The 13,178-nt window shown below is 49.5% G+C and overlaps 1 protein-coding gene across 9 annotated transcripts in view; it reads right to left on the minus strand.

Annotated features, from left to right (window-relative positions):
• Window positions 1-13,178, minus strand: part of TMEM132D (transmembrane protein 132D) — a 210,189-nt gene that overhangs the window by 35,731 nt on the left and 161,280 nt on the right. For all 9 annotated transcript variants that reach the window (XM_064392882.1, XM_064392877.1, XM_064392874.1 and 6 more), the window contains one exon: window positions 2,976-3,119. In XM_064392882.1, coding sequence (XP_064248952.1) covers window positions 2,976-3,119 — 144 coding nt within the window. The remainder of the gene's footprint in view (window positions 1-2,975; window positions 3,120-13,178) is intronic.

Genomic DNA, 13,178 nt, shown 5'->3' on the forward strand with positions numbered 1-13,178 from the left:
GGACGAGCACACAGGCTGGGTACCACAGGGATTCAGGAATCCTCCAGGAAACACACAGCACAGCACAACGAGGGGCAGAGGAGCTGGATCCTGTTCCCAGGGCTGACTCCAGCACTGTGACTTCTGGCAACTTTCAGGTGTCTGATCAAACACAATGAACAAAAACCAGTTTTCCTTTCAGGGAACCAAATGCAGATTTTCAATTAACTCGTCAAGCTGAAAACCCAGGGCACTGGAAAGTGTTGCTTTGGAAACTTCCAGGCTTTGTTGAGCCTTGAAAAAAATGGCCATTTGGAAACAGAAATGTCTTTTCAAAATGAAAGATTAAAAGAAACTGATTTTTCTTCACTCCTTATTCTTGATTAAAATCACTTTGAGAGTTTATTCCTTACTAATAACTCAGCAAAAATAAAGTCTGCTCAAAAATCTCTCTTTTTTCCCGTTAGTTCAGCAGGAGTTTTACTATCCACAAATGGTCAGTACTTGACAGTACTTTGAAATTTACACCTTAACCTTTCTGTGTCTCACAGTCCTCATTAGTGAAACACAGTCTATAACACACCTCATTTTTGGTTATTCTGTAATAATTTCTGGTAAGTCATCCAAAATATTGCTTCAATGGACTAAATTCTGCTCTGACATATTCAGCCAAGATCAGGCAGGTGCAGTTTGGCACAAGAAGAGTCAGTGCAGAGTTTGGACCAGCTCTTTAAAGTTCTTTGAAGTTTCAGATGAAAGAAGTGAGTAATAAATGTGGACCCTGAAACGAAAAGAAGAATGAGGTACCCTCATTCTGCAAGGAAAATGAGCTTAACCTCATCATTAATCAACAGCAAAAAGCCAGGAATAAAAGGTAAGCCACGAAGACATAATCAATCTGTTAGATGCTGCTTGACAGCTGCACTGAAAAACAGCAACAGTAAAGACCCAAAGAAATGTAATCTTAATCTTTATATTTCAGTGGGCATCTTAAGCAGCTTTTTCTTCCATTTTCTATTCCCCACTCTAATGCCCAGAGAACAGAAACTCTAATTACTGCTGCATGCTGAAGGCTGGCCAGTAATTATACATCTTTATCTTCATTAGATGCCTGTGAACAAGGCTTGCTCTGAACCAGAGCAGGTAAACTGGAAACTCCAGACACATTTTCAATTAAGAGCTCACTTGAAACTGGCAACTCATGTGAGCTGAGCACAAACCTCTGTGCTGCTGAGGAGGGGTGCAGGGTGTGCTGATCCCTGGCGGTGACAGCCCCAGGGGCACGGGGCTGTCATTAACACCGCTGTTAATGAGGGGTGTGTGCATGTACCTCACACACCAGCACTGACTGGACATTTGTGTCCTGACAGGCACGATTAAAACATCAGAAAGCAAAACTGCTTTTTTACACCTCTTCCAAATGATGTATTTGCTTTCAAAATCTTTTTTTTCCCAATTCACAGAAAAGTGAAATAGAAGATGAGTGAGTTAGTAAGGACTTGGTCCATTAACTCCCACAACACAAGGACAAATAATTTCCTTCTGTTTCCCAATCTAAATTAAGTCCAACAATTTGCTATATTTGGCAGATTTACCAGATCCAAAAGGGCTTCACTGAAGAGAAAAAACCCCAAACCCCAAAGGTTCCTAATAACACAGCCAGAAAGACATGTTTAATCAGAAAATACCAACACAGTGGCTAATCAGGAAAACAGGAGCACTGAGAAGATTCTAAAAGGGAAGCATTAAAAATACTGAACTTTGAAATTCCTAGGGTTCATCTCATGTGTAAGAAATCACCATGACAAAATTATTTAAAACAAGTCCAATAAGCATAGAAATTGCAATTGTTTTTTGTCAGAAAAGACAGCTCAGGAAAAGCCATGCACACCTTGCCCAGCTCTGTTCTTCACTCCTTCTGCCCGAGCTGTCCCTGGCTCTGTGACAGGGAGCCACCAAACCTGTGGGTGTGTCTGGAGCCTCCCGAGGACAGCCACTGCTCCCCTGTGCCCACAAAGTGCCCCCAGGAGGGGGGTGCTGGGGCTGGGGAGGCTTTGGGGCTGCTCACAGCCCTGAGTGCTGCAGCCAACGCCAGGGCACCCAAAGGGGCAAAGATGAACCCAAAGGGGGCAAAGCTGGACCCAAAGGGGGCACAGATGAACCCCAAAGGGGCAAAGCTGAACTCCAAAGGAGACAAAGCTGAAGCCCCAGCAGGCAGGCAGCTCTGGGCACGGCCAGGTCCCAGTAAGGAGCAGCTCCTGGAGGTAATGGGATAGCAGCCATTCCCAGCAGCTGAGAGGGAATTCCATTCCCTCCACTGGGAGGGTGGCCTGGAGGCTTTGTGATAGTTTAAAAAAAATAATAAAAACTTCAATTTTAACTTTCATTTGTAGCTGCATCTGTTTCCTCTCTCAAGTGACAGGCACAGAGAGTTTGTGACAAGATAAAAGCTGCTGCAGACCAGGCACCTCTTGTGTCACCTGCTGGAATCCTCTGTACCTTATCTGCCACCATCGCTGCCAGCAGCTCCTTCCTCTTCACCGTCCATCCAGCAGACAGAAGCGTGCAGGACTGATTCCTTACAGGATTTCAGGGGGATGTGGTACTTGCTGAAAGCCTCCACTGAGGCTCCAGTGTGACCCCACTTCAGGCCAAAAGGACCTTGCAGGCTCTCCTGGGAGCTCTCCTGGCAGGGAGCAGAGCACTGCCAGCACTCCTGAACAGCCCTGCAACTGCACAGGCACAGGGAGAGCAGCTCTGGAAATGCTTCCCAAGTGGGAAGTGCCAGACAATCCCACGGGTTTGACGAGCAGGACGGGAAATTGGGATTTTGTGTTTGGTTTGTTGCTTCACTGGAGCGAGCTATACAGCAATAACAGCAATAATAAATCTTGGTTCCAGCAGCAGAGCAGTCAGAAAATGAAAGAACTTGTTCCATTAGAGAACAGCAGTGCTCTGCAGGGCCTCTGCCTCTGAAAGGAGCAGCCTGATCCTACCTTAATGACGTCTTCATCTGATGAGCTGCATTCCACAGAGTCCACAAGATCTGTCACAGTCCCATCATCTTCCACAGAAACCACCCTGACAGGGACAGCCACTGTTTTCCCTGTGAGAATGGCCGTGTTCAGGATCTCTGCTTCCTACGAGAAAAGGAAACAAAGGCCCACTTAGTATTTATAATCTGCTATTAATTCATTAGTACCACCCAGATCCAGCTTCAATCCCTCGTGGCTTTGGCAAGGACTGCTCCCAGTGCAGCAGGCAGGACAGGAGATTTCCAGCTGTGGTTCAGGGCTCTTGAGGTACCTGTGGTGCCCTGCTGCTGTCTGTGCCTGCTGTGCCCTGCTGTGCCCTGCTGTGGTGCCCTGCCTGCTGCAGGAACTGCTGTTCCCTGAGGGCCAGGGCAGCCAGCACCCGAGTGACCCCGCAGCCCAGGGACAAACACACCTGCACGTGGCAGCAGGGACAGCTCCAGCCTGAGCTCACCTCGATTATCACCTAAAAGTGTCTCAAGTCTCGCTGCTTTCCCCCTTTCTGAAAGGTTCCCTGCAAACACTGGCATTCCACGCTGGGAGTGCCCTCTGCCTGGGCAGCCAGGCTGGCACGTGGGCACAGCCCAGGGCAGGTCTGAGCTGCTCTTGGGGTGCAATCCTGGCGAGGTCAGAACCCCAGAGCCTGTGGGGCAGGCACTGCTCTCCTGAGCACCGTGCCCTGCCCTGCTCTGCCCCCAGGGGAATCAGTCAGGTCCTGGGTGTGTGACTGCACCACAGGACTGGGTGGCATCACACCCTCTTCATTTTCTAGGGTTCACCCTGGCTGCTGCTGGGCAGGCAGCTCCCCACACCTCTTCCTTGACCTTCTAAAGGGCTCTGTGCAAAGCCAGCCTCTCTCAGACAGGGGAGGGATGCCAGAGGCTCTGGGCTCACCAAACAAACCCAGCTCTGTGGTGACCAGTTACAAAACACATTCCTGCTGTTTGATTTACCAGTTCTTACCTAAAAGGCCTGAGCTCTGATTACCTGAGGAGCATCAGACTGAGCAGAGCTCTTTGTCACCTGGTGTCACCTCTGTCACTGCTGATCTCTGCCAGGACACTGAGCACAAACTGCTGCCCGAGCCCTCCCACCCGACTGCAGGATCCTGCTCAGCTCTGCAAGCTCTCAGCCCTTCAGAGCCGTGCCTGCGAAGCTGGGACCATCCTGTGGAACAAGAGGCCCTTGATTCCAGCTGGCTCTTGTGCAGTAAAGGCTCCCAAAGCCCCCCAAGTGCTAAATTCTCATTATCTAAATAGCTCCCACTGTGAGCTCTGAGACTGACCTGATTTTACTCCTGGAAGACAAGAGAGTGGGGATTGGAACCAAGCTACCAGAAGACGATGACTGCTCCCACTGCCCCTTGGGCTGAAGGGGAGAAGCTGAGATTTTTCTCCTCTAAAGTATTCACATCAAAAAGACCTTTCCCTCTTACTTAAAGAAACAGACACACTTTATTCAGACTCAAAGCAATATTTAAAGAAAGAAAAACCCCTCCTGGTCACTTGATAGCTGCTTTGCTAAGGTTGCCCCATCCTCACTGTGATCTTTAGGGAAGGGAGAAAGAGGATTTCACAAAAAGAGAACTTGAGAAGAAAATCCTCTTCCTCCCTCAGCACAAAAGCCCTTCAGACATTTTGAAATTGTAATTCATCCAAGGGATGAATGTCTGCCTGTACACTCGGGTCTGCCCTGATCACACGTTTGCTCTCAGAACACACTGCTCAGGCCGCTGGGCTCTCAGGTTTGCAATGGAGCTCCAGCTTCAGGGTTTCCCCCACTGGGCTCTGCACCCAGGTTCCTGAGCACCTTTTGCTGCTGCTGTGGGCTCAGCAGAGCTGCAGACAGGGCAGCTGGCAGCAGGAGCTCTGCAGCCACAGGGCAGTGCCAGGCCCTGCGGGCAGTGCCCTGCGAGCACTCGGGCACCAGTCTCATTTCTGTGGCTGCTGGAGGCCACAGCCCCTCCCGGGCTGTCACAGCACCTCCTGGCTGCTCACCCCTCCACGGAGCTGCACAGAGCTCTCCCAGGCAGCCACACTCCCTCTCCCCTGGCTCATCAGTGTGACCCTCGCAATTATTTCATAAAGCAAAGGGAATTTTAATAACCAGGCCTTTGAAGCAGGGTGATTAATGAGCTCTGCTTACCAAAGGCAAGTGCAATTTCCCCTGGTAAGAGCTGAGAATGATTCTCAGAAGCTCCTTGCATTTCTTTTGAGTCTCTGAGTTTTCCAGGCTGGCTTTGGATGCTCAGAACACAGAGGGCATCCCAGGGCAGCCTCCGTGCCCCTGGCTGGGATCTGCTGCCCACTGCCTGCCCTGCCCTGCCTCGCTGGCACTGGGTGGCACTGGGCTGTCCTGCCCTGGAGTCACTGGGCTGGCTCTGGGCTGGCTCTGGGCTGGCATTGGGTGGCACTGGGTGGCTCTGGGTGGCACTGGACTGGCACTGGGTGTCAGTGGGTGTCACTGGGTGGCACTGGGCTGTCCTGCCCTGGAGTCACTGAGCTGGCACTGGGTGGCACTGGACTGGCACTGGGTGTCACTGGGTGTCACTGGGTGGCACTGGGTGTCAGTGGGTGTCAGTGGCTGTCACTGGGTGGCTCTGGGCTGTCCTGCCCCAGGTCACTGGGCTGTGAGCTCTGCCTGCAGGGACCCCTGTCCCTCCCCACGGGCACACTGCAGGGTGGTTCCTCAGCCCCGCTCTGCACCCCCAAAGCAGGGCAGTGCCAGCATTCACAGCTCGGCCTGCGGGGCACAGGGCAATGCCCTGCAGGCAGCTGGGCACCAGGCAGGAAGGCTGAACATCCCCGTGCAGGCACGTGCAAACTGCTTCATTTGGGGAACAAACACCATACTTACTGAGCTGAGATTTACAGTTCAGAGCCTCGGCATGGAAAAGCTGTAAATCTAAATTGTTACTAATTTATAACTGTTGCTTTTTGCTGCTTGAGTGGAAAAGGAATCTCCTGAAGAAATATGATGTTCTTTATCTATAACTAACACAGATTACAGGAGATAAGATGTCAGGGCACTCAGGATGGGAATAGTTATGCTCCTGCAAAGCCACAGCCAAAGAGTGTCACTGGTAAAAGTTGATTCCCTCAGCAGCTATTAAAAAGGTGCTGAACTGTCTCTAACTATTAACACAGCACATCTCTATAATTCACTTACACTGAGCCCCTCCAATCATAAAATGAAATCATCAGAGAAAAACATGTCTCTGCATGTAATAGAAATGGAAGACCAGGTAATCTTTATTCTGAAATTGCTACCACGGTAAATAAACAGTAATACTTTAAAAAAGATGCTAGAGCGAGTGTTCTTTGCTTACTGAAGAGATTCAGATTAAATAACTGAGCATATTAAGCCCTCCAGCAGAAACATACTCAGAAGATGTACACAGTAAGCATCAATTTAAGTTGAAATGCAGAAGTGAATACCTATTAGGTTTTTTCAATTTTAATAGGTAGCTTCCCTGAAATTTAATTTCCCTTCAGACATCTTTTGCCTTATCTTCCCAAAGGTGAAAAAAAGGGCTTTACAATATCTTGATAAATCTTTCCAAATTTCTGTTTCTGTTGTCTGGTATAGACAGACAGTATTTCCTGATGTCTGTGTGTGTATACGTAACTTTTGGAAGGAATCAGTGCATGAGTGAGCCATGCTTAGCTCTGCTCCAGCTGCTCCTGAGCTCCCAGTCTGGGGCCCAAGGGGTGCTGTGTGACCCTCAGGGCTGCACGGGAGCCTCCCTGGCAGTTTGCTCTGGGCCTGCCTGGAGATGCTCGTCAGCCCCTTGCTCTGCCTCCTGTCCAGCCACACCTACCCCTGCATTAATCACTGCATTAATTACCAGTAACATGCGTTGTTGCTTTGCTCTGGCAGGGAAGTGCATCCTTCCAGCCCCACACTCACACCCCTCAGCTTCAGGCTTGTCCTCCCACTGCACAGGGAAAGGAGGTTAAAAGCTGCCCACGACACTGCAGCTCATGTTCTAGAAGCACAGCAGATCTCCAGAGACATTCTTCATTAGAGCACTGCAATGTATCTGCAGGCTGAAAATCTAATTTCAAAAATCAAGAATGCCCCTCTTGGGTTTCAATAGGTGTTCTGGCTCCTGGGTTATGTACAGAGTGCAATCAGGAAGAGAATGAACCGACCCCTGGAACCTCCTGAAGTCCAGAGCATGCACAAACACAGAGAGGGAACAGCTGCCTGAAAATCCCTCCCACTGGCACTCCTTAACATCCTCCATTTTCTTCCTTTTAATGTATTTTCTATTAATCAGCATGTAGAGCACTAATCCAGGGCCCCACCTTGAATCTTTTCGCTATTTAGGTAAAAAAGACCGAGATTTGCCTCCTGTTCAACCAGCAGCCATCCTGCTCATATCAGAGGATCCATGCATCAGTCATGCATAACTAATTTCAAATCTTATTTAGCATCAAGTCTCAGAATTAAGCAGCTAAGTGACAGCTGTTTAATTAACTCCTTAAGCTGATTAGAAAGCATTACAGAAATCCCCCCAAGGAAGAGTTTATAACTGTCAAGAGAGCCTAAGGCCATGTTAATGCTTCTGTTTAAATTTAGTAAGCTTCTAAACCAATAAAGTCTAAATGCTTGACATTCTCATGGATGTGGTCAACCTCAGCTTCTTCCTCCTGCTACCACTGCAAGGGCAGGAAACAAAAGCAGTGACAGAGAAGGGATTTGAGGAGTCAGGAAGCAGCAGCTGGAGAGAAAAGCCAGAGCTGCATGCCCCAGAGCTGCTGTGGGTCGTGGCACCAGCCCTCCTCCAGCCGGGATTAGCCCTGAGCTGGAGTGAAGCTGAGCTTGCACCTGAAATGCAGAGTCATCTCCAGCCCCTGGCTGCACGGAGAAAGGGTTTGTTCATCGCCTCTTAAACCCTAAATCCACCTTTAATGATAAGATTATGGCAGCTGAAGTACAAGTTTTAGAAGCAGCTGCTGGGGCTAGATACAAGGTGGTGCAGAGAAACCAAAATTGCTCCAAAGCAGATTTCCTCGCCTGTAGCACATTATTGTCAGCTCTGAGCTGGCAAATAGCTTGAAATACAGAAAATATCATTCCGATTTCCTTATTTCCCCCGTTGTTTCCAGATTCTTTAGGATGAGTTGGAAAAATTATTGAAAAATCAGCAGCAATTTTTCTGTGTCTAAAGGAATAAAGGAGCAATGGCCAGAAATAACCCAAATTAATTTGTGAGACCTTTAACATAAACAGGAGAGTTGCAAGTACAAGTTGAAATACTGCAAGTATGAGAAATTATGGTGAAATCTGAATGAGAAAATGTGAAAAGACTGACATGAACTCCAAGGTTAAATGTTTGGTTTAATGTGGGCACCTTTCATCACGCAGAATGAAATCTGAAGTCCCTGGGAATGGGAGAGAGGAGGGGGATATAAGCAAATTATTCACATTTCATTCAAGACTTGCTACTTAATCAGTTTCCCTTTTTCCTCGGTGCAGGCAGGAGAGCTCCAGGGCAGAAGTTCTGACACAGGGGAAAAGGAGCATCCCAGGACCCCAAATGCACATTTCTCTGGCCACATCTACCTGCTGACTGCCACTCCTCCACACAGCTGCTGGAGAGGGGAAAATGGAGTTTTGGAATGGAAGAATGTGATTGCAAACCATTGTTTAGAAAGGAGTGGGTGGCAGAATCAATACTAGAATCTATTTTTCACCCTTTCTTCCTCAGCCTGTGATTCCTGGAATAATTCTGACTCCGTGTGATGGGGTCACACTGTCACTCCTCCTCACTGGGGCAGAATCACTGCAGGGAGCAGCTGTGGCAAGGACAAGGGATGAAACAAAACCCCAAACACACACAAAGCCCAGCAATCACAATTTTCCAGTTTAAAAACAGAGAACAGCCCACGGCTGGATTGTGCTGTAGGGAAAAAGCAACATGGCATAATCAGAGAGCCTGCCCCTCCTCCTGTCACACACAGGCTTCCAGGAAAAACACCTAATTATGTTTAATCTCAGACTTAACTTTTGCAAAGCCTTTCAGCTATTTTTTATGCCTTTTAAGGAACTGTCATCTCCGTATAGACAGAATGTATCACTAAGGCTGGAGGAGGGGTGGGAAGAAAAGCTGAAGATGGAACCCAGTGCTGAGAGCAGCAAACAGGGGACAAGGAGCAAAAGGAGAGGCAGCTGGTACAAAGGAACAGGGGATCAGTGGAAGGTGACCAGCACCGAGAGGCTTCTCGTTACACAGCCTGTGATGCTCAGTGAAAAGCTCAAGGACAGAAATGCATCTCAGCAGGGAAATGCAGGTGCTGCTGGAGCTGCCCCGTGGAGCCAGGCTGGTAATTCCCTGTTTCACAGGCTGTGCAGCAAAGACAGGCAGTCCCAACTGCGGACACTGCCTGTGATTGCAGGATGCAATTCTACCTCTCTGAGTGATGAAAAAAGCCAGGAAATAAATCACCACTCCCAGCGAGAGAAAAACACATTTGCCTGTTGTGTCCCTTCTCCTTCCCTTTGTCTGCCTCGCGTGGCTCAGCTGGAGTGGCTCAAAACAGGGATTTTGGATTTGTTTTGTGTTTGTGCAGCGTCCAGCCCCGCTCAGAGCTGAGCTCAGGCTGCTGAAGCAGCCAGCAACAGGTACCAGCTCCCTGGCAGGCACAGCAAGGCAAACACACCAAGGGCAGAGTGCTGGGGCTGCGCTCCCTGGGCTCACTGCTACTGCCACCTCTGCTGCTGGGACACAGCCACCCAAGGGCTCCAGGCCTCCAACAGCCGCTTCACTGAGCAGAAATGAATTTAAACCCGTGCTTTCTGTGTCTCTGGAGCAATGGGGAGGCAATGGGCTGCTCAGCACCGGGGCAGGCTGTGACAGCCCCAGCAAAGGCAGAGGCTGCACTGGGTCCTTGCCAGCCTGGCAGCTGGGGAGGCAAACCCTCCATGGCAGCTCACTTCTGTCCTAGCTGTAGAGGCAATGTAAATTTAATTTGTCTCAGGTTTAAGACGACAAAGCCCCTTTGATGTGTAGCATTTAGGAGTTGTGCTGGCATCCTTCTGGGGAGCCATCCTTTGGTGTTTGGGTGCTTTGCAGTGCTAAGCAGGCTCCCACCCTCCCAGGGAGCTGTCATGCACCTTCCCTGCTTATCAAAGTCACACCCAGCAAGCCTCAGAGCTGCCAGGCTGTGGTTCTTCAGAGGAAATGCTAATTAATTCACAGGCCCCAAAGTGTAACTCCACAAGGCTGTGTGTGCACACTTGATTTCAGTCTCTAGACAGGCTGCTTTAGCTGATCACCAACACAGCCTGCTCTGGAAAGGAAACAAACAGACGTGTTTGGGTGTTTGGGGAGGATTTCCTCCTGGCTTTGCCCCCGCAGGCTGCCAGGCACCCCCATGGTCCAAAGGGAATTCTACAGACACAGCTGGGACCCTTCCCCATGTCCCATCCAGCTCCTTGGGGCCTGGCCAACAAGGAGCACCTCAGGGCAGCCCCTGGGACACAGAAGCAGCCAGCAGAGGAATTTGGCAGGTTTAGTTTTGTCATTCTGTGCTTTCCAGAGCCAGGCAGCCCTGCCTGCCCTGCCCTGCCCTGCCACCACGGATTTCTGCAGGGTCACAGCCAGCAAGGGACAAGCTGGGAGAGAGCTGAGGGGGCAGGGAGGAATCCGAGGCAGAGAACAGGGCAAGGGGACGGGGAAGGACGGGGAGCCACAGCTTCTGCAGGGCAGGTTGGTGCTGACAGAGACCCTGGGCAGGGCAGCATGCCCGGGGAGCAGTGCCCTCACCAGCTCTGCCCTGGGAGCCGTGCCAGCCGGGCACACAGTGCCACTGGGACACTGCCACCTCGCTCTGCCCCTCCTCCCAAGCTGCTCTGTTATCTCCTACATTCATCCCAGCTTTTAATGTCTCACAGCCACCTCTTCCACAGGCACATCCTCGCTTTGCCATGACACCTGCAGAGCTGGGTATTTTACAGCCCTCTTTAAAATGCAGCTCTGCCACAGTGATTACAGGACGCTGCAAATCTCCAGCAGGCTCGTTTGTTCTCTCCTCCCATCTCCCACAGCTTTGCTTTACTTCTGTGGGGTTAAGCAAGACCCGTTAGTAAAGCAGGCAAATCAAGGTGCACACAGAACCTTGTGAAACAGACCTCTAAGATCCAGCAATTGATTTATCAACACATTCATCAACTCTGACTTGATTCTCCCATGATTTTGGAAGCTCTGCTGCTGCTCTTGCAGCTTTCCAGAGGGGAAGCTGAGGGTGGGAGCTGCCCAAGCCTGCAGTGGCCAAGCCAGTGGCCATCCCCGGAGCTCTCTCCCACTGCCCAGCTGCACAGGGGAAACCCTGACAGCAGCAGCGACCACGGACCAAAGGGGGGGGCAAGACAGGAGAAAATGATGCAGTGAGCAGAGAAAACAGCAGATTTGCAGGGATGAAACCTGCCCAAATGTGGCAGTTACTGTAAACTCCCTTGGCAGGGCCACAGAGCAAGGACCAAACCAGGTTTTCACTTTTCTAAAGAGAAGAAAAAGGTTACAAGGAAAGGAGAGCTTGTGCTCTGCAGGTCACTGTGCAGAGGAGAAGTGATGAACTGCCTGCTCCAAAATTCCCTTCCAGACTGGCCTGGCAGTTTGCGTAGCACATTTATGTTTAGGAATGTCAGGCAAGAAGCAGCCTGAGCTAAATTGGGACCATCACAGGGCCTTGGAAAGCCGCCTGCAACCCAACAATTCATTCATGAGCAGGCTCGGGGCAGAGCAGGGGGCAGCCTGCAGCGCTGGCTTCGTAATTAGCTCCTCAGCTGAGCTTTAAACAGAAACACAAAAATAAACAAAGGGGACATTCAGAAAAAAGATGATGTTCCAGCTCCCATATGGCAAATGGGGCCAAAGTCTGCTCTGAGACATGTGACCGTGACCTTCGTGAGGACACCATGGTGGCCAGCACAGAATCTGGGGCACAGCACGGCCTTAGAAAAAATCCACGGCAGGGAGTGGAGAGGGACGCTGTCCCGCCTGCAGGGGTGCAGCCTGCTGCCACCTCACCCACCCTTGTGCTCACACCCCACTTCTAGGCACAAAACCCATCTGTCCCCAGGTACTTTGGTTCTAGCACTGCCATCCCTGCAGCTGAGGAGCCCAATCTTCAGCTCTTTGCATTTGATCTTGGGAAGAAAATGAATTATTTTTATTTTTTAATAGAACACAGCAACCAAAGATTTATTCCTAACAGTCTCCCCAGTTACAAATGCTGTGCCCTTAGTGGTGTTTTGTGCCTGGACTTCAGTGGCACTACTCACTCAGAACTTTTTCTCTGTGATTAGCCAGTGACAACAACAGCCAGGATATCAATGGGTGCAACTCTGCTGATTTCACAGACATGCCAAGGAAGTGACCTGTACTGTCACTCCTGCCACAGATAAAGGCTGTGGTAAAGGGCAGGATCAGAATCTGAATGAAGATAAAACATTTTTAGGTCTAGAAGTAGGCTGAGAAAGAAAGCAGTGAGCCTGCAAGCTCTGCTTTGATCATTTAGCCTTTACAGATTTGTGACAAATTGTTTTTTCTGCCTGAATCTGAACTGATACAGATTTACATGAGTAGTTAAAAAGTAATACCAATTGGGAAATAAAATCCCTAACAGCACCACAGAAAAGCAATAAATTTAAGAAGCAGTTAGACAGAAGAATGCTTTACAACAGGAAAAAAATTAATAACAGAGAAAAAGAGAGGTCGGACACTTGTAAAGCTGGTTGTGGCAGGCTGAAAGCAGGGAATCCAAAAAGCCATTAGAAAAAAGACATGAAGAATCTTGTAATAATATCCTGGGGAACATGCCTCTTCAGATTCAATGCTTTAAGACCATATTGTGTGTCCTGTGACTCTTGTTTAATGTCTAATCCTTCCAGAACGATTGCTAGGGAACTTGTGTTGGTATCAGCCCAAAGTCCTCAAGGAAATAAATCTGGAGCTGACGTCAAATTACATATTTTGTACCCAGGACATCTGAAGTACTTTCCTAATCTGGTGTATACAGAGATCTGCACCCAGCAACTCTTTTGGGGTCAGTGCAGGAGTAGCAGTTCCATTTGCTTCCTCCAGCTTCCCCTCATTTGAGAAGAGGACAAACCCCTAGGAGTAAAGCCTAGTTCAGAACTGTCCTTCCACCGTGGCTG

The sequence above is a fragment of the Passer domesticus genome, chromosome 17 (genome assembly GCF_036417665.1).
Source record: "Passer domesticus isolate bPasDom1 chromosome 17, bPasDom1.hap1, whole genome shotgun sequence".
Lineage (NCBI taxonomy): Eukaryota > Metazoa > Chordata > Aves > Passeriformes > Passeridae > Passer > Passer domesticus.